Consider the following 18,632-nt stretch of genomic DNA (forward strand, 5'->3'; position numbering starts at 1 on the left):
CCTTTGAAATCAATTCATTTATTATGTAACATATATTTTACACCTCAGTAATATTTCAAGTCCTTTTTTCTTTCTTTAAAAATAAACAGACTGATAACATATGTGTATATATTCACCTAATCAATAAACAGTTACCATGGTGATTGTTTCACCCTTTGTTTAATATAGAAATTACATAACAAGTAGATAGATATATGTACATTGAATAAATTACGTAACATGTTTACATGGAATGAAATCAAAAAGAAAACAAAAAAACACATTTTTATAAATAACTCAACTAGTTAAGTCAATTCATCATGAAACATTTAGTAGTTGCTGTTGAAGAAGAAGAAGAAGATAATAATGATGATGTAGCTGATCTTGAATCCATTAATCAAAACTATCGAATATCTTTTTTGGATGTTTTGCTAACTAAGAAAACGGTAAGTCTTAATTATTAGTATCAGAAAGGGGTTTTGTGGTTGTTATAGTAATTTCAATAGTTGAGATCATGAATGGATGTGTCGCTCAATTTCGTAGATTGATTAAAGTTAGAGACTAATACCGTTGGATGCCAACCGGTTCAGTGGTCTAGAGATTAAGCGCTCACGCGCCGAGACTGATAGGTTCTGGGTTGGAATCTCCCGAGGCAGGATCATGGATGCGCAATGCCACTGAGGAGTCCCGCAATGGGATGAAACGGCCATTCAATGCTTCCAGGTTTTCCGTGGTGGTCTAGCTTCAATTGACTCATGATCTCAACTATTAAAATGATTATCACTATTATTATTGTATCTAACATCATATTGTTGATAGCTGGCTATCTTAACCTTTTTAAAATTATTGAAGCTTTGAATTTGAAGGGATTTATGATGATTAGTCTCTGATATTCAAGTAATACTCGTCATTGATTGACTTTATTCGGAGTAAAACTGAAGATCAAGAAGTAGAACCAAATATAGCTGTTTCGAGTTAGTATAGGACTCCTTAGTAGTGCTGGCATAAGATCTCGCCAGGGATCGAACCCAGATCCTTTAGGTTTAGTAAAAAATGTTTAGTCAGTAGAACTAGTGATTCTGCATCCATATATGCTACTCCAGATTCAATCAAATTTCTACATAGTGTGACAGTTATCCAATTCCATTTGTGACAAATGTTTAACTCACATTATGTCTTAAGTCCACCAGTGACAATTTCTCACTGGATATCAGGAACATCATGAAATGACCAGTGATCTGAATGCTATAGTTTAGTTGCATGGTTTTGTGAGGGCTAATTTAGTTTGTTGGTTGGATTTGTCACAGCCCTTGACCAGGGTTTTATCCCCTGACGGAATCCGTCAGGAAGCACCAGTTCCCTCAAGATTACAGGTACACCTTGCTGACGAGTTCCAAGTAGCACGAAACCCGGGTACAGGGTTTCCTGTTGACCACTTCCAATCACCATCTTACTTCAACATAGTGCACGCAGTGCCGAGCCACCTAGACTAGTGGCCAAATTGCAACTTCATCGATAGCATTCGTTCAGCACTAAGAAGGACTTGACACGCATGACATTGATCACCACCCAGTGATCAATCAATTGTGATTCAGCTTGCGTTCTACGATAAAATGGGGGCAAATAGTTTCCTCATTTCAATCGCTCGTTATAGTAGAGTTTGATAAGGTCGGTCGCTAACTTAGTTCCCACACGTTGAACAGGCTGAAGCTTGATTTCATCTTTATGAAGACACTAACTGGATGTTTGAATGCAATACCCTAAGTGAGGTCTCCTATAGGTGGTGGGCAAAATCAAAACATATCTTTAAAGCACTTGAGTGTTCAGCGAAGTGACCATAAAACTTGAAAACCTTTGGGAGCTGCTGAATTGCAATGCTCACTTGTTTTCAAGCCATGGACTTCCATCACCCATAGATACCCATGTTCCTGCACATATGCAGGTGATGTACTGTCGACGGTATATTGATGGGCACTGCCATGTTTAGGGAGTATTAGCATGCTTTCTATAATTATGTTTCAAACGTTAAGCTTGGAATCATCGGAATAATTCGTCTACATCAGCTTGATCAGCCTCACTACTCACTGTTTTTCAGAATTTCAGATCATCTGAAAATAACGGTCACGACGACTGAAATAGGGGAGAAAAATAGGGGAACTAACATGGCTTCCTATGGTACATCACTTCTAACCGGTTCCCAACCAGATAGTGTTTCACTTGCCCTCACTCTTTGCCTCGGCCACTAAGAAATCTTTCAATCCACTCTTGCATGGCGTCAGTTATCTCAAATTTTGAGAGCTTCCATGTGATCCCTAAGTGAAGAAACTCATCAAACGCTTTGCATAAATCTATGAATATCAAACTGAAGGACAATCCGTTATATCGGGCTGCTGTCCAGTCCTCTCTAGCAATCAGTAAACTAGTTAGGCACGAATGTTTAGTTAGAAAACTGTGTTGCTTGGAAGTTAACGGGTTATATGAGACCACGCAATCTAGTAATTCAGCCCGAATTATTATCTCAGAGACTTTGACTACTACGATAAATAAACTAAGAGATGGTGGTTAGACACAATCTGTCTCTGGCGGTGTTATAGCTTGTGTTATGACTATCGGGCACATGGTACTTTTAAGCCTTCGAGTTTGGCCTTGAACTCCGTTCACGTTCAATCAACCCACTGATATTGATTGATCAATTTGCTGAGATAGCACTGTTTCCGACTTTCAGAATTCTAGCCCATAAGATGTTTAAACGAAGTGGTGCAGATACATGATGTATATTGTGTCCGAAACCTGATGTACAGGACAACGTGCCCACTGTTCGTCAGTAGGGGCAGGTGCTGAACATGGGCAACATCATCACAGTGATGTTTGAGAACAAGAATTAACAACAATGGTTTGCGTTTCAAAACAAAATATGTCTGTTTTGAGATGCGTTGAACGGCAATTAACAGCAGGCCGCCATGAAGTCGTTTACAAACAACGTGGACTTCCGTATACTCCTCCTTCAGTAACTAATCCATGTCTAGATTTATTCGTAAACCTAGCTATCAAAAGTGTGATACTATAGTACAGTTTCGATGGACCCGATTATACTCGAAAGTCGTCGCGAGCACATAATATTATCTCTTCTCTCATGAGATCTATAACCCCATTACTTTTAATACAGACGTACCCTGAAATATTTAGAGGAAACTCTACATCTACTATGAGACAGGTTTCTGTGACAAAAGTTATATAGGGACTGAATTCTTCTATTATTAAGCTTAGTTCTGACTATGTATTTCTGAGACTTTGAGCGTTTGTTTGCAGGATACTCAAGGTATTTTGAAAAATATGTATTCTACCTAAATAGGTTTTGAAAGCATTGGCTTCCAAGACCCAAGTACTAAAAAGCGCTGAATCCTAACGTTTAATTCAACATTTCACCTCCGAGCTTCACTTAGCTAGATTTTTACGTAACCAATCTGGTCGGATACGAACATCAAAGTTACGAATTTTGTATGCCTTATTTAGTATAACAACTCTATCCGTAGCTGTTCTGGGGTTACTGCCGGCCACAAGCTCAGGTAGAGGAGGGGGTTTGACATAGGGTCAGCAACCCTATCCCGTAGAAAATAACCATGCTAAAAAACACTAAATAGAATATGTAAATTAAACCATCTAAACCCTGCCCTCTGCGTTAAGCGATCTCCTCTCGGAATAACTATGACGTCCCATAATGAAAGCCGACATTCTTCAGAAGTCACGAGACCAAAACACCCTCTCAAACAACCAGCGCAACAATTAATATAGGTGTGTGGGATGTCCGGACAATGTGGGAGACAGGGAAAACTAGTCAAATAGCGACGGAAATGAGGAGATATAAACTGGAGGTGATCACAATGAATGTTATCCAATGATATGCACCCACCAATGATAGTATCGACTACAATAAAGATCACTCCTACTCGGGGCTGCAATCAATCATAGTGAAGTGACAAAGAAAGAACCTCACCATTCTGATGCGAGATCTAAATGCTAAAGTCGGAGTGGATAACACAGGATATGGAGATATAGTGGGACGACATGGACTGGGAGTGATAAATGAAAATGGGGAGAGATTCGCAAATCTATGTGCATTCAACATGTTGGTTATAGGCGGCAAAATATTCCCATACAAACGCATATACAGTTCTACATGGATTTCACCGGACCACAACACAGTAAACCAGATCATATTTTCATCAGTAAAAAATTCAGAAAGTCAATCGAAGATGTGAGAACCAGGAGAGGAGCTGACATAGCTTCAGATCAACACCTGGTTGTGGCCAAGATGGTAGATTACTTCGAGGAACTCTTAGATAGACCAGATTCAGTGAATTCACCGGATATTAAGGCGGCACCTACAGGCCTTCCTATGGATCTCACTCCACCAAAGGTCGAAGAAATCGGGACGACCATCACACAAATCGAGAGTGGGAAAGCAGTAGGGCCTGACAATATATCATCTGCAGCACTGAAGTCAGACAGAGAAGTAGCTGAAAAAATACTCCACGTTCTATTCAGGAAGATTTGAAAGGAAGAACAAATGTTGATGAACTGGAAAGAAAGGCACCCCATCAAGATAACAAAGCAAGGAGAACTGAGCAAATGTGAGGATTACAGGGGCATCACACTACTGTCAATATCGGGAATAGTTTTCAACAAAGTGTTACTGAACCAGATGAAAAACTCAATAGACGTTCAACTTCCAGATCAACAGACTGGATTCAATAAGGATCGGTTGTGCACAGATCAAGTCACGACACTACGGATCATCATTGAACAACCAATTGAATGGAACTCGTCACTAAACATCGACTTGGTTGATTATGAGGAAGCATTTGACAGTGTGGATAGGAAAACCTTACGAAAAGGTGTTCGACACTATGATGCTAGTGGCTGAGAAAATCGTCAACAGACAAAATTAAATGATGGAATGCAGCTGGAAATCTGAAAGTTTTCTCAGCCCACCTAAAGAAATGATAGTTGGTTATATAAAGTTATCGTACATGTGAGAATTGGAAGTATTTGAATTATTGTATTAACTAAGAATACCCAAAATAGTGTAATTTACAACAAATAGAACTAAGTGAGCACAAACGAATGCATTGTATTTAGAATTCGAAATCAAGCAGTCTTTAAGTACAAAGGAATCATTAGTTCAAACAGACATCACTGTGCAGTAATTTGCAATTTAAAATAGTCGAAATGACTATAAAGACACAGGAAAATAGACTCTTGTTCGTTCAAACTTATAAATGGATTTACTTATCTAAGGCGCAAAGCTAAAATTAGGCTAACTTGACCACTTTGTGTGCATAAAGTTCGTCATTCTAGTTATCTGAATCTTGTCTGATTTATATGATAACATTGTCAAATATGGTGCGTTAATTTCAACCTAATCACTAGTGTTTAATCTATATTTTTATAGTTTCGTTTAAAGCACGCCTATTCGATATGCTGTTGGTTAGTGGTGATCATTTTTGTAGCAATAGCCTATTTAACCAAGACAAACTATCTGAAACATTCGAATAACCCAATTGTAAAACAGACTCAACATTGTTACGTTTGTGACAATTATGCAAGTTTGTCAGAAAGTTCTGGTTTTCGTCCTGGTCCAGGGACTGGATTGGCATGGTTTGGTGGGAAACCGGTAGTTGGTGGTTGGACTAGTATGTCAAGTAATGGAAATCAGTTAAGAGGTGGACTGACTAGTTTACAAATATCAAGACTGTGTTCAGAACGAGTAAATCGCTCAGCAATCAAATTGCTTATCGATTCAGAAAATTATGGAAAGTGCGAAAATATAAATTATGATGGTTGCGCTAAAATTGTGACGAAAAGTTGGAGGGTTCGATCACAACTCGGTGTGCCTTCATTGAGTGCTGTAGTTGTATCACGTACATGTGCTGCTATCCCAGAAGGATATGGTGTCGGTTGTTTTAATTCAGTTGGTGGTGCTGGCATGAGACGAACTATATGTTATTGTCGAGGTAACTTCTGCAATCATTCTGTCAAAACCAAAGAAATTAACAAATATTTTATCATTCTTCTTGTTTCGATAATTGCTACTTCTCAGTAAGGTCATTCCTTTGTTTATGGTCTGATCAACTAGTCTTCCATTAAGTATTTCAATCAAACAAAAGTGTTTTTCATCAACAGTAATTTTGTCTGATATTATTTTATCTAATACATCTATATATTGAGTTAGTATTTTGAAAAATCCAGACTATTCACAATATAATTATAACAGTCCTGTTTTATACACCCTTGAACATGTTACAAAATTTGACGGATTTTAAGTCATGTAAACTGTTCTTAGCTTGTCTGTATCATGATTTTATATTATGGATGGTTGAATATTCACTCGATTGCTTGAACACAGTATACTATGTTTGTCTGTCGTGGTGGTCAAATATGAACACACATTTTTTCTGTTTCTCATAAACTGACATTTTATTCACCTGGTTGCTTTCTCTAATTCAGCTGGTTTTCTAAAATGTACGTCTGCATAAAATCTAACAATTTCCTCTTTGATTTATTCTATTTGCTGAAAAGTTATAAAAGCATTTAAGTGATTATGAGTTGAAGAATAATGAAGAACACTTTCATGTCAGATTAAGTCCTTAATATTCACGTCTACATTATCCATTGTCCATAAGTTTTAATATTTTCCTCGGTATTTCATGTGTAGGTGAAGCAACATCTCGCTGTTATTACTTACTCTATAGGGCCATCTTTTCGTCATATTCACTCACTATCCGTATTTCAGATATGGAAACGATCAAGAGAGCATACCGTTGATGAAAGTTAGAATGGTTGCGCTGAACTTATGAGCCGGAAATGTATAAATGACAGTAGGAACCGTCTAAATACGTCGACAACGATTTCACAAAGTGCACGAGTAAGAAACAGAAACTTGACTATGATTCTCAACAGAACCTACTTTGAAATACATTTATCAAGTAGGCGCAAACATTAAACGACCACGTGCAACAAGGATTTGCATTGACTATTCAATTTGTAAACGACCCTCAATTCGAGCGTATGGTCGAATTAGCTCTCCCTTAATGTGACTGCGTGAGTGCTATCCAATGTTTTTTTCTCAGGCATATGTTCAACTGTAGTTGTCATGTATGATCATGTATGCTGTTGACTGGCTGATTTTCAAAAATATTACAGAACATTGACTGAACATACCAGATAGTGTTTTGGTGTACCATGCAGAATGGACGTTTAACGTTGTTCGAGGAGAACAAAGTATTATCGTTATATTAAATAGGAAGAATATATTTGTAAAATCTCAATGAATGAATCTAAAGTAAATCGAACGTTTCGCCTGGCAATCTGGTCCAAGCTTTTTCAAGGAAATACAGTAGACATACTTTCATGAAGAAACGACGTCACCGTTAATAATACACAAAGTCTCTCGCTTGTTGTCATACAACAAAAGATGCTACAGAACTGTTCCTAGCCTATGGACTGTTGAAGAAGAACAGCTGTGCATGTTTAAGGTCTGTATGTTTTAGAAAAAATTCGAAATCCAAACGAGTACGCTAAGGTGCATTTCACTCGTTCATAATACAAGATTAAAACCTACTGACCGCTTACTATCCTAAATCGAGATGTGGACGCATTTTGTGTGGTAGATGATCAGTGCGAACTACAGCATATGGATAACTGCCTAAGAAAGGCAACTCATGTTTTATTAACCTGGAATTGTTTTCTAGTGACTTCTCAAATCATCTACTATCCATGATTGGTGTAAACAGACTGATCGACGTGCTCCAACCTTACCTTATTTCTAGAAACACGGCCCTTCCAACAACTCCAGCTGGAACGGATTCATAAGATTCATTGTTAAGACCCACTTATATCGGAAAGATAGCTCTACGTTTTTGGCCTATCTACCTCCTTGGCAATAAGGATATGTTGTCAAACATTAAGTAGCTGAAAATCATTACACGTGACTTACACTGACTTCTGGAAGTCTCGCAATAAGTATTCACCCGTCGGGTTTCTACTGAAGATGAAAAACCTATGACCAGTTCAGACCATGTGTAAATGAACATTCACTTTCAGTGACAAAGAAGGCTACTTAAATCTGAAGTTCCAGCTCAGAAAAATTAACACAAAAGAGCACCTCAGAGAGTAGGAAAAGGTTCATGGATCTCCATTACTCACTTGAATGTGTAATGATAACTTGTTTGTGTTCCACTGGAAGGTTTTGTAATAAACTGATGATCACATTTGAAGTAACAACCATTTATCTATTATTCGACCGAACACAGTATATCATCTTCCACGTTATGTTGTAATAAAGCGTAAGAAACACCAACAGAACTAGCTCTTAAGTGGAAACGAAGTATTCAAATCCAAGTGTTGTGAAGTCAGGAATATATTTAAAAGAGCCACCACTGTATCTCGTACAGAGTATAAAATGTGGTTGGCGTGCAATACTTTTACTAGGTTCAAATTGATGTTTTCATATTTTGAAAAGAGGATTAATAAAAATGGCGCTTCCTCCTTACTATTGTACGGGGATTTAGACACGATAAGTTGGCTTCAAACAGTGCTGAGTTTATTGGAATTCTGAAGTGCAATCACCTTTGTAAGTGTTGTCATTAACGGTGCGCATAAACATACTATTGAGTTTTTAACTGAGACAAGTGTTTATCACAGGCGATATAGACTTACAATCACATATCAACCCAAAAATAGTAAATCACTGGACAATACTCGTCCTTATGTTGCTATGCCTCGTATGTATCACTTTGGAACCATTTTTTCAGTTCTTTCATTTGTTTTTCTCTTGAGCTAAGGCCTGAGGTGGCAGGAAGGCAAGTTAAAGTATTTTTATCTTCAAAAATGGAGAGACATTTAGTGTGTACGTGCTGATCTATCAGATTAAATTGTAGTGACCGGCCAGTCTAGATAAGAACACGATTGGAATAACAGAAACAATTATTATTATTGTAACCAATTGTACCAGAGATTGTTTTACTGTATTTGTTTAACTGTATCAGATCAACTTCTTGTTTCGCTATCCGCCTTATTTGGTTCGAACTTGCTCACGCACTGCCCATTTTGCCTGTACTCTTTGGCACGTCTCGGTATTATATTGATTCCACGAGATCACCAATAAATATACTTGATCTGGATTAATAAAGCCTTCTGATTTACGAGTTATCAAAGGAACCAAGTCGTTTTGGGGCACGTAATCGAATAGTAGTGGTGATCATAGTCCGTCCTCGACTCGACATCCACTACAAACTGGTGAGCCGTATTTGGAACACGCAAAACATCTGGTGAACCACAACTGGTAACCCAATTCATCAAGCACGATTCAAACTTGGCCAATTTTCCAATCCAGATCAATTCGGTGAGTCTGTTCATCTATCCACTTCTGTTGCATATATTCGTATTGATATTTTCAATATATAATATTTTGGCAACTTACTATGGTGGATAACGATAAGAATAGTATAAATATAATAGACTACGAGGTACAGGCTATTAATTTTCGACCGGTTCCTTTCATCCCTCATGATCCAGAAGTCTGGTTCGCGGAACTGTAATCTCAATTCGAGATCCGCCGCATAACCAATCAAAGGCAGAAGTACGCCTACGCTTTGGAATCATTGCCCGGGGATCATTTAACAGCTGTTCGTGAGGTTGTCCTCAATCCGAACGTTTACGACCGTCATAAGGATGCCATCCTTCGACATTTCCTCCCATCAAGAGAGGAACGATTTATGACTCTATTAGCACGTCACCCTATGGGTGATGCTAAGCCGAGCCACCACCTCACGCGCCTGCAATCCCTTGCAGGAAACACGACGGCCGACTCCGAGATAGTCAAAGAGTTGTGGCTCGAAGCATTACCAGCGAGTATCCAGCCAACTCTTACGGCCCTGCTCGAGGACACCCCACTGAACAAGGTGGCCCTCATAGCAGGCAAAATTCTAGCACGAGCTAGCGCCAAAGACAACTATACTGTTGTCTCTACTTCTCGTTCAAACATGGATTTCGATGCTAGACGACCTTCGGCTCATGGGAATAGGGACAGATGTATTCATACTCGTCTCAGTTTCCGAGACCGCTCAAATGTGCCAGCCCCCTACGTCCCCCGACCCGGGTCACAATCTCGAAAAACCGTAACGACTCGCCCCAAGCGGGCATCTTCCAAGCAACGCCAGGAGGCGGCTTCGGAAGCGAGTCCGAGTTGGCGCTGGTTCCACCGTGCCTTCGGGGCCGGTGCCCGTCATTGTCGAGCTCCCTACTCATACAAGGCGGGAACTTCCCGAGCCGGTGAGTAAATACGGCCGTACTCACCGGCCCTTTACCTCAGTTTTACCGTTTATTTTACGTGCACGATTATCGCACTAACGCTAGGTACCTTGTGGATACGGGTGCCCAAGTTTCTGTCGTACCTATCGGTAACAGTAAGTCTCAAGCTACGATGCTTCGACTACGCGCTGCGGATGACTCAGTCATTCCTAACTATGGTACACGACAACTTACGGTCAATCTGAGCAAACAGCCTTACGAAGCCCCTTTTCACGTGATTTTCCGTCACGAAAAGACCTTCAAGGTTGATCGACATGGCCGCGTCGAAGTAGTCAACATTGATCGTCTCAAGCCAGCACACGTCGATGACAGTGCTATACCTGATAAGCCGAGACCCAATGCTAGACCCATCAAAGCTTCTAGCGGAATCTCTACATCTACTTCGGATCCCACGCTAGATGCACCTGAGACCTCATTCTCACGTCCCAGTCAACAGCACGTGTCATCTGCCCCGTCTACGGACGAGACTTCCGTCTCACGTTCCGGTCGCCGAGTACGCTTACCCGTACGCTTTCGCGACTAACCTCATAACCAGCAGCGGATACAGTATAGGACCTTACCCCTGTACTACACGAATGCTACACTTTTCTCTTTTTCTCTCATTATTTTTGTTTACCCCGAGCCTACGCATCCGACCATCGCTGTTTTGGTATCGTCGACTTCAGTCAATCTTGGCGAAAGCTGGCCTGATCACCCATGCTCTAGTCAACGCACTCAGTCGACCTCTCTGGCTCCAAATACGTATGGTATACATTTGGTCCCGAACATGGTTATCCTGGTCGCATCTGGTTCCTTGGCTCAATCTGGTTTCGTCCTACGTCTGCAGCGTTTCTGGTCCGGACCTCTACGAACTCAACCTTCAGATTCTGGATACAAACCACTCTGGTGTAGCATGCTAATCGAAGCAATCAATGCAGTACGTTCCTTCTGGTACCGTTTTACGTCAAAGCCTTTTGGTGTCAACTCGAGGATCGACGATCACTTCCTGTTCTGCCAGAGCCTTCGTCCTACAATTGCACGTTTCGCGATCAGTCCCACGAATGAAACCACTACGTATTGAAAGTGTAAACCCTTTCTAGCGGAGGGCTCCTGTAGTGACCGGCCAGTCTAGATAAGAACACGATTGGAATAACAGAAACAATTATTATTGTTGTAACCAATTGTACCAGAGATCGTTTTACTGTATTTGTTTAACTGTATCAGATCAACTTCTTGTTTCGCTATCCGCCTTATTTGGTTCGAACTTGCTCACGCACTGCCCATTTTGCCTGTACTCTTTGGCACGTCTCGGTATTATATTGATTCCACGAGATCACCAATAAATATACTTGATCTGGATTAATAAAGCCTTCTGATTTACGAGTTATCAAAGGAACCAAGTCGTTTTGGGGCACGTAATCGAATAGTAGTGGTGATCATAGTCCGTCCTCGACTCGACATCCACTACAAACTGGTATGGCCGTTCTGGTTCTCGGAAAATAATCATTATTTATACTGAATCGGCCTGTAGTAACAGTTACTTATTTTCCTGTGATGAACCATCACAGAATACATTATAAATGGTAACGGAATAACATACGTAATATTAAAATCAAAAGGCTACAAAGAGTGACAAAATCAATTGGAAGCAACCACAACTCACAGCTTAGGAATAACCACAACATTCATCATGAAATCAAATAAATAGCTCTATGTTTGTCAAACCATAACGAGTGGTTGTTCAGTTTTCAGAATGACAGAATGTTATTAAATTTCCAATACCGATCACTGATGTGGAATAATACTGAACTAGACAATGTACAATAATTCAATGCAGTACAACGATTGAAAACATATTCCAAATAGATATTGTACAGACCAAATTCACAAAGAGTTTCACCAGCGATTGAGGATTTTAAGCGTCAATAACAGCACTTGATGATAGAATTCATCATATCTTTGTTTCGTATTGGTCTTCTTTTGACTACAGTTTTGTCCGGCCATAAAGAAGTAACAAACGTTAAATGAACAAAATTTAGTGAAATGAAAGAAAGTCCAGAGTTGTCAGTATGAGAGAAACCCTGACGAGCTACTTAACAGAACCTTCGATTGGTACATATTCAGAGCTCAATATCTCCTTTACATGGGATCTAATCTAAAAAATACCATCAAATTACCTGCTTCATACTGTCACTTAGATAAGGATAATATTAGCATTGGATTTACAGCAGGGATTTCCAGCCCCTTAGACTTCAGACCTCACTAATCATATGCACGACAAAATTCTTAGAAAACTGGAATTCAACTGTCTATTAAATGTAAGCGGTCAGAAAGACAATATATTCGATGCTCTTAAGAATAGCCTTCTTCAAAGTGTCATGAGATTCAGAAACATCACTAGGTGTGACGTACCTGTTAAAATCGCGCGGTAGTGTTTCCACTACTGCGAGGAATTGTATACGTGGGTCTGTCACTCTGTGCTCGGGAAAGTCAGATTCTGTGTCGAAGAAACAAACATCAATATTCTCGAGTCAAAATGGCATTAGCTGAAATGGGGAGGCGAAAGTCTTGATCTTAAACAACTTAGGAGTCATATTGAATAGAAAGCATAGCAATGAACAAGAGAAATAATATCCAAAATCATGAAAACGGTTTCACGATATATGAAGGCAAAAATTAAAAAGTGATATATAATGTTCCAAAAAGGAACGGACTGTAGGGTAAGTGAAATGTCACTGAGCCCTCGCCAAATCATCCGGCATTTGGATCACTGAATATCGAACAGATTATCGATCTCCATCAAAGTCAAGGACAACCAACGCGTACCAGTTAATCGTATGCCATGGACTGGCGCATGCAGTGGTGGTCTCTTTATCTTCTCTGTACTCATTCTTACTAATATATTTCCATAATAACGTCCTTTGTGTTATAAGGTCTTCAAATTAGACATAGTACTTTGATACGTCGAAGTAGTAATCCACCTTAGATGCTGACCGCGAGGTGTGACTTAGAAGTCAACTGGTTCGTCACACCGTTCTCGTCCAACTCCAGTAGGCCTCTAATGATTCGACATAAATCATCTAAGTTAGTGATCTATAAGACTCACAGTGTATTAATTGGTGCACCAGATCACGTCGGTCTCATCACCAAAAATGACACAGACATCAGGAGTTTGACAACACCTCTACACGCAACACCTTTGTGATCGAAGTATGCCAACCTAGTCAAATCAGAAGTCAGAAATGAAGAGGTTCGAAGATATATTTGGAGGGCTATATCGGGAAGCGTTTAATGTAGTCTGGCTAACGGTTGTAAGAGATTTGTAGCACGGCACACCCACTAGTGATCCGGTGTGAATGCGTGACCGAGAGTCTTCAGCTGGATATGTTCATCAAAATTAATAGGGTCAGTAACAAATGTCGAAGACTTATAGATCTATTTATTTTGGGGATTTGTTGACCACCACATATCCCACGATGGGTTGTAATATGATCTAATGCAGGCAGTTCACTTGACACTTTTATATTATACTAATTATACCTTTCACTCTAGTAAGTCCCTCCAACAATAAATTAGATCCTCACACAGGTAGCGAACTTACAGTATAAATCATCTGTTTGACCATGAAGATACGACTAGTATTCTGATTTTACAACCTACTACCAGTAGCACTTTCTATATACGAAGCTTTCCCCCGACCAATGGAAATCAGAGGTCAAACGAGAAGAGTTAGGAAAGATATATTTGATACGTTATCAATATATCGCGAAGCGTTTATTCTAAACTGGCTAGTGAACGTAGGAGCAGTGTCACACGCTGGGTCGAAACGTGATCTGGTACGGATGCATGACCGAAAGCCTTCAGTTAAACAAGTCCACTTAAAAACGTGGTCAGCATCCAATGTCGAACACTTAGAAAGCTATTGATTTTGGGGAATTATTTACAGCTACAACCAGTTTTCAAAACCTGCTCGAAGAGATTCAGAAACAGTTACATGTATTTGGTGTCACCTACGTCCAGGACTATTACAGAGCTTATAAAATTTTTTACGTTTAACATAAATGAAAGAAAATAAATATATCTGTTTTAAAGAATGCTTGTTTGTGTCGCACATTTAAAACAACCAATAGAAACCCAGTCATAGCTTTCGCTTGCAAGGACTCCAACACCTGTATAAACGCATGTCCAAATTAAGACAGTCATGTCTTAGATCTCTCCGTGGCATCCGCTCTGTTTATTATCTGCTTGCAAACGGTAATATTTAATCCACTGTATGATTGAATGATAATTTTTTCAGCAATCCCCAAGAGTAGAGTTGTGAGAAACGTTTTAGTGCGCTCTATTCTTGCAATCTTTTCCAGTTATCTGCTGTTTTTGGAGCTCTATTTTGTATTGCCTTATTTATTGGAGGAAGAGAAATACTTGGCATACGGCATCTTGCTGTTTATATATACTTGTTTTTGTTCGAGTGTTACACTGTGTATTTATAAAGATCCAAGTATTCGTAACCTATTGTTATCGTCTAAGTCGAGACCAGATTGGACTTATTGTCTTACGTGTCAAACTTTACGACCGCCTCGTGCTCACCACTGTTTTGACTGTGCTATATGTGTTCTTCGACGTGATCATCACTGTACTATTTTAGGTAAGATATGTATACAGTTAATTTTTAACTGAAGTCGGGGAAATAATTTTTACAGATTCCTTGTGCAGTTATAGTTGAATTATTAAAGGGCCATGAGAGAATCATCTACTAACTTGGTTAATATGCTCTTTAAACTTTCCAAATCGACGATCTTAGTTAGATACACTTCTGTCAATACGTGATAACATCGGGAAGTGTCTTACTACAAAAAAACGAATTAGGTGACTCTTGTAAATATAATCTAGTTTTAAACCTCGGTATATTCAGAGCGGAGTATCAAACGTTCCACAGGTCCCATTTAATGTACTTAAAATATTTCCCTAGAAGGTTTTGGGATTGGTAAAATATTATTAGATCTATCCAGTAATTATGACTAATCTGCTTCTTTTTCTAGGCCATGTTTTTGCTCACAGTCCCTCTATTCTGATCACAAACACTCATTTGCGTCTGGTTGATTCTCTTTCCCTGATATTTTATAGCAATCCGAACCACTGAACATCTATGCAAGGTTTGTTTGTAGATATTGTCAGCCGGTCACTCAGCTACAACGTAGGACCAGACGCATATATCCATCGGTTCAAGTTACCATACCTTATTAGCACAACAAGATGAACAGCGAACTCATAGAAGCAGTTACTTCAACGGTAGTAAAAAAAACACATTCCATATAAGGATATGATACAGGGAGGAAGAATTAGTTCATGGAACGAGAGGTATAAAGTAACTCCAATCTCACCATTTAAGGGCAGATGAAGAGTGTATACACCGACACCATTGTGGTCGACTCTGAGCCATGTCACATAGAGTCTCCAATCACTGGTTATGATAGTCACACGGACCCCAATCAAGTAGTCTGCATCTACCAACATGACTCAGACCAGAAGTTAGTGAGTTTATGGACTGATGCCATATTTTGGTTTGACCGCCTCTAACATTCTTCCATCCGAATGCATATTGCAACCCACGCTCTTATTACTTCTGTAATGAAATCATTACTTTGTGATATACACTTTAGGAAATGATGGTAAATCAGTTGATGAAGTTGTAAATCTTCATCGACTGCGATGGTTGAGCCACGTGTTACGTATGCCTGAACACCGATTACCACGACGCGCAATGCGGACTAGTGTTAGAGACGTTTGAAAAAAGGTTAGGGGCAGCCAAACCAAAACGTGGCATCAGTCCATAAACTCACTAACTTCTGGTCTGAGTCATGTTGGTAGATGCAAACTACTTGATTGGGGTCTGCGTGACTATCATAACCAGTGATTGGAGACTCTATGTGACATGGCTCAGAGTCGACCACAATGGTGTCGGTGTATACACTCTTCATCTGCCCTTAAATGGTGAGATTAAAATTGCTTTATACCTTTCTTTCTGCGAACTAATTCTTCCTTCCTGTATTATATCCTTATAAACAATCTTTCTCTTATATATTACTACCATTAAAGTAACTACTTCTATGAATTTGTTGTCCATTATGTTATACTAATGAGGTGTGGCAACTTGAACCGATGGATATACGTGCCTGGTCCTACGTTGTAGCTGACAGTTTAGATTTACATTAGTCTTCTCAACCTACGTATAAATGTTACTCGGGTTTGGATTAGAGCGTCCTCGTTATGTACTTATTGAGATATTCATTTCTAGTTCATTATTGTCTTGTGTACAGTCACAGGAATTGTGAATTTGAATGATTATACGAGATACTTATGACCACTCATTTGGATTTCCAGTGTTCTGATTAAATATTTAAAAGCGTGGGGATTTGTTTGGCCTATTGATCGTGTTGCAAATATAGAAAACTTTTATAATTTACATGTTAAAATTTGGTACTGATTAAGGACAAATAATTGCTAAAACAAAGTACATTTCAGTTATTAAGCACAGGTTTATTTAGTAAGCTCCTAACCACACTTATCGTAAGACGTAGTTTAAGAAATTTTGTATTAGAGAACTATTGGTTAAAGATCAAGTCCCTAGATAGTTAACTCATAATTCCATTATCAGTGTTAACTTACGGTAAACAATTTCTATGTCAAGATTCTAAGTTACGTGGTATGGCCATTTAACTTGATTGTTAGGGTTATCAGTTCTTAAAAACTTGAAATAGTTAATCCCTTCTCATTGCATAATCCAAGTCCTTAAGACTACTAGTTTACACTTGTTCACGGACTGTCTTCATAAACTTAGTTGGAATGCAATGAACTGGGTTTAAGACTAACCATAATAATACAACACTAACTCGTAAATCTTCTGAATTTTATGTGTGGACTTCATGGAAGGATCTTAAACAGCTGACTAGAAACTATGCTATATTTTATTTATTTAAACACAGAAATATTAGTACAAAGGGGCACCAGATATATATGCGCCACACAAATCTCATTCGATTTGTGTGAGGGCTGTGATACTGCCCAGGTGCCCAAACTGAAATAGATGGTTTTCTTAGGGGGCCACACTCGGAGCCTCCGACCTAAAGGTCTCATCCACAAGGCAATGGAGCATCGTAAGGAGATGCAGTCCCATGGTAGCCGGTGACCAACGATTGGTTCATACGCCATTTATTTTTTTCAGGATCCTGGAGATAGCCCATGTGCACCATTGGTTTGGAATGAGGGTTTTCCAACTCCCCTAGATGGACCCTCCGTGTCCACCAACCCGGTTAAAGGGCCGGACATTCGCTTTTCATCCTCTCAATTTCGTAAATAACATCCCCGCCACTGTGAAAAGTCAGTGAGTAGGACTTCCCTGGTAGAGGCTACATACGCGTGGTCATATGAGAGCATTTGGAGAGGGTGAGCGGACTCCCCCTACTCTCGTCCGTACCAGGGCATTCGGGGGTAGTTCTACACCCCAACTGTCCAAACCGGATTACTTCAATCTGAGTTGGGACTTACAATGGCATTCATATGGAATCTAGTTTAAGTCTTTTGTTTATGTAATTATACTTGTATTTTTCTTCTTCCTCTTCTCTCTTTTCTCTTTATCTTTTCACATAGGTCAATGTATTGGTCATGCAAATTGGACGCTGTTAAAGTCTTAAAAATTATGACTACAAAGTTAAGAAGTGTTTTTTCAAAGGGCCTGTTTACTAAATGCCAGGAATGCAAAGGATGATAACAAGACATGGTCTATATATTATAAATTATTATGTATGATAACACCACCTGGTTTTATGTGGTTATTAGGTTATTTAACATTTATACAAAGTATCCTTTTCTTAACAACATGTTTATTAACTTTAATAACATGTTTATTATTTGTATTTATTATATATGAATTTAATTTAATGGTTACTAATCAAACAATGTATGAACGATCATTTAAATCATTTGATCAATGTTATTGGAGTAGTAGTCATGATGATGATGATCACCATACTACAGGTATGAAACGATTCAGAGAAGAGATGAATAGCAGTACTGGTAGTAGTAGTAGTGGTAGTACAGCGATAAGTACATCTGTATTACACCATCGACGACAACAATCATTATCTAATCATTATTCATCCTTATATGATATTGGTTATCAAAATAATATTAAACAATATTTAGGTGAACATTGGATACTTGCTATTCTATGTCCATTTATTCATTCACCATTAACTACAGATGGATTAAGTTATCCAATATCAGATAGTGTCAAATTTAAATGA

General features: G+C 39.0%; 2 protein-coding genes across 2 annotated transcripts; both read left to right on the forward strand.

Moving 5' to 3' along the window:
* Window positions 1-299: 299 nt before the first annotated feature.
* Smp_015100 (hypothetical protein) lies at window positions 300-6,520 on the forward strand (the record flags this gene model as incomplete). Its single annotated transcript, XM_018799833.1, has 2 exons — window positions 300-425; window positions 5,432-6,520. The coding sequence occupies 2 exons, from the start codon at window positions 300-302 to the stop codon at window positions 6,080-6,082; spliced, it is 777 nt and encodes a 258-aa protein (XP_018651582.1). The 3' UTR covers window positions 6,083-6,520.
* Window positions 6,521-14,610: 8,090 nt separating this feature from the next.
* On the forward strand, window positions 14,611-18,632 carry Smp_130350 (putative zinc finger protein; the record flags this gene model as incomplete). Its single annotated transcript, XM_018799834.1, has 3 exons — window positions 14,611-14,974; window positions 18,043-18,186; window positions 18,427-18,632. The coding sequence occupies 3 exons, from the start codon at window positions 14,611-14,613 to the stop codon at window positions 18,630-18,632; spliced, it is 714 nt and encodes a 237-aa protein (XP_018651583.1).

Source organism: Schistosoma mansoni, chromosome 3 (assembly GCF_000237925.1).
Source record: "Schistosoma mansoni strain Puerto Rico chromosome 3, complete genome".
NCBI classification, from domain to species: domain Eukaryota; kingdom Metazoa; phylum Platyhelminthes; class Trematoda; order Strigeidida; family Schistosomatidae; genus Schistosoma; species Schistosoma mansoni.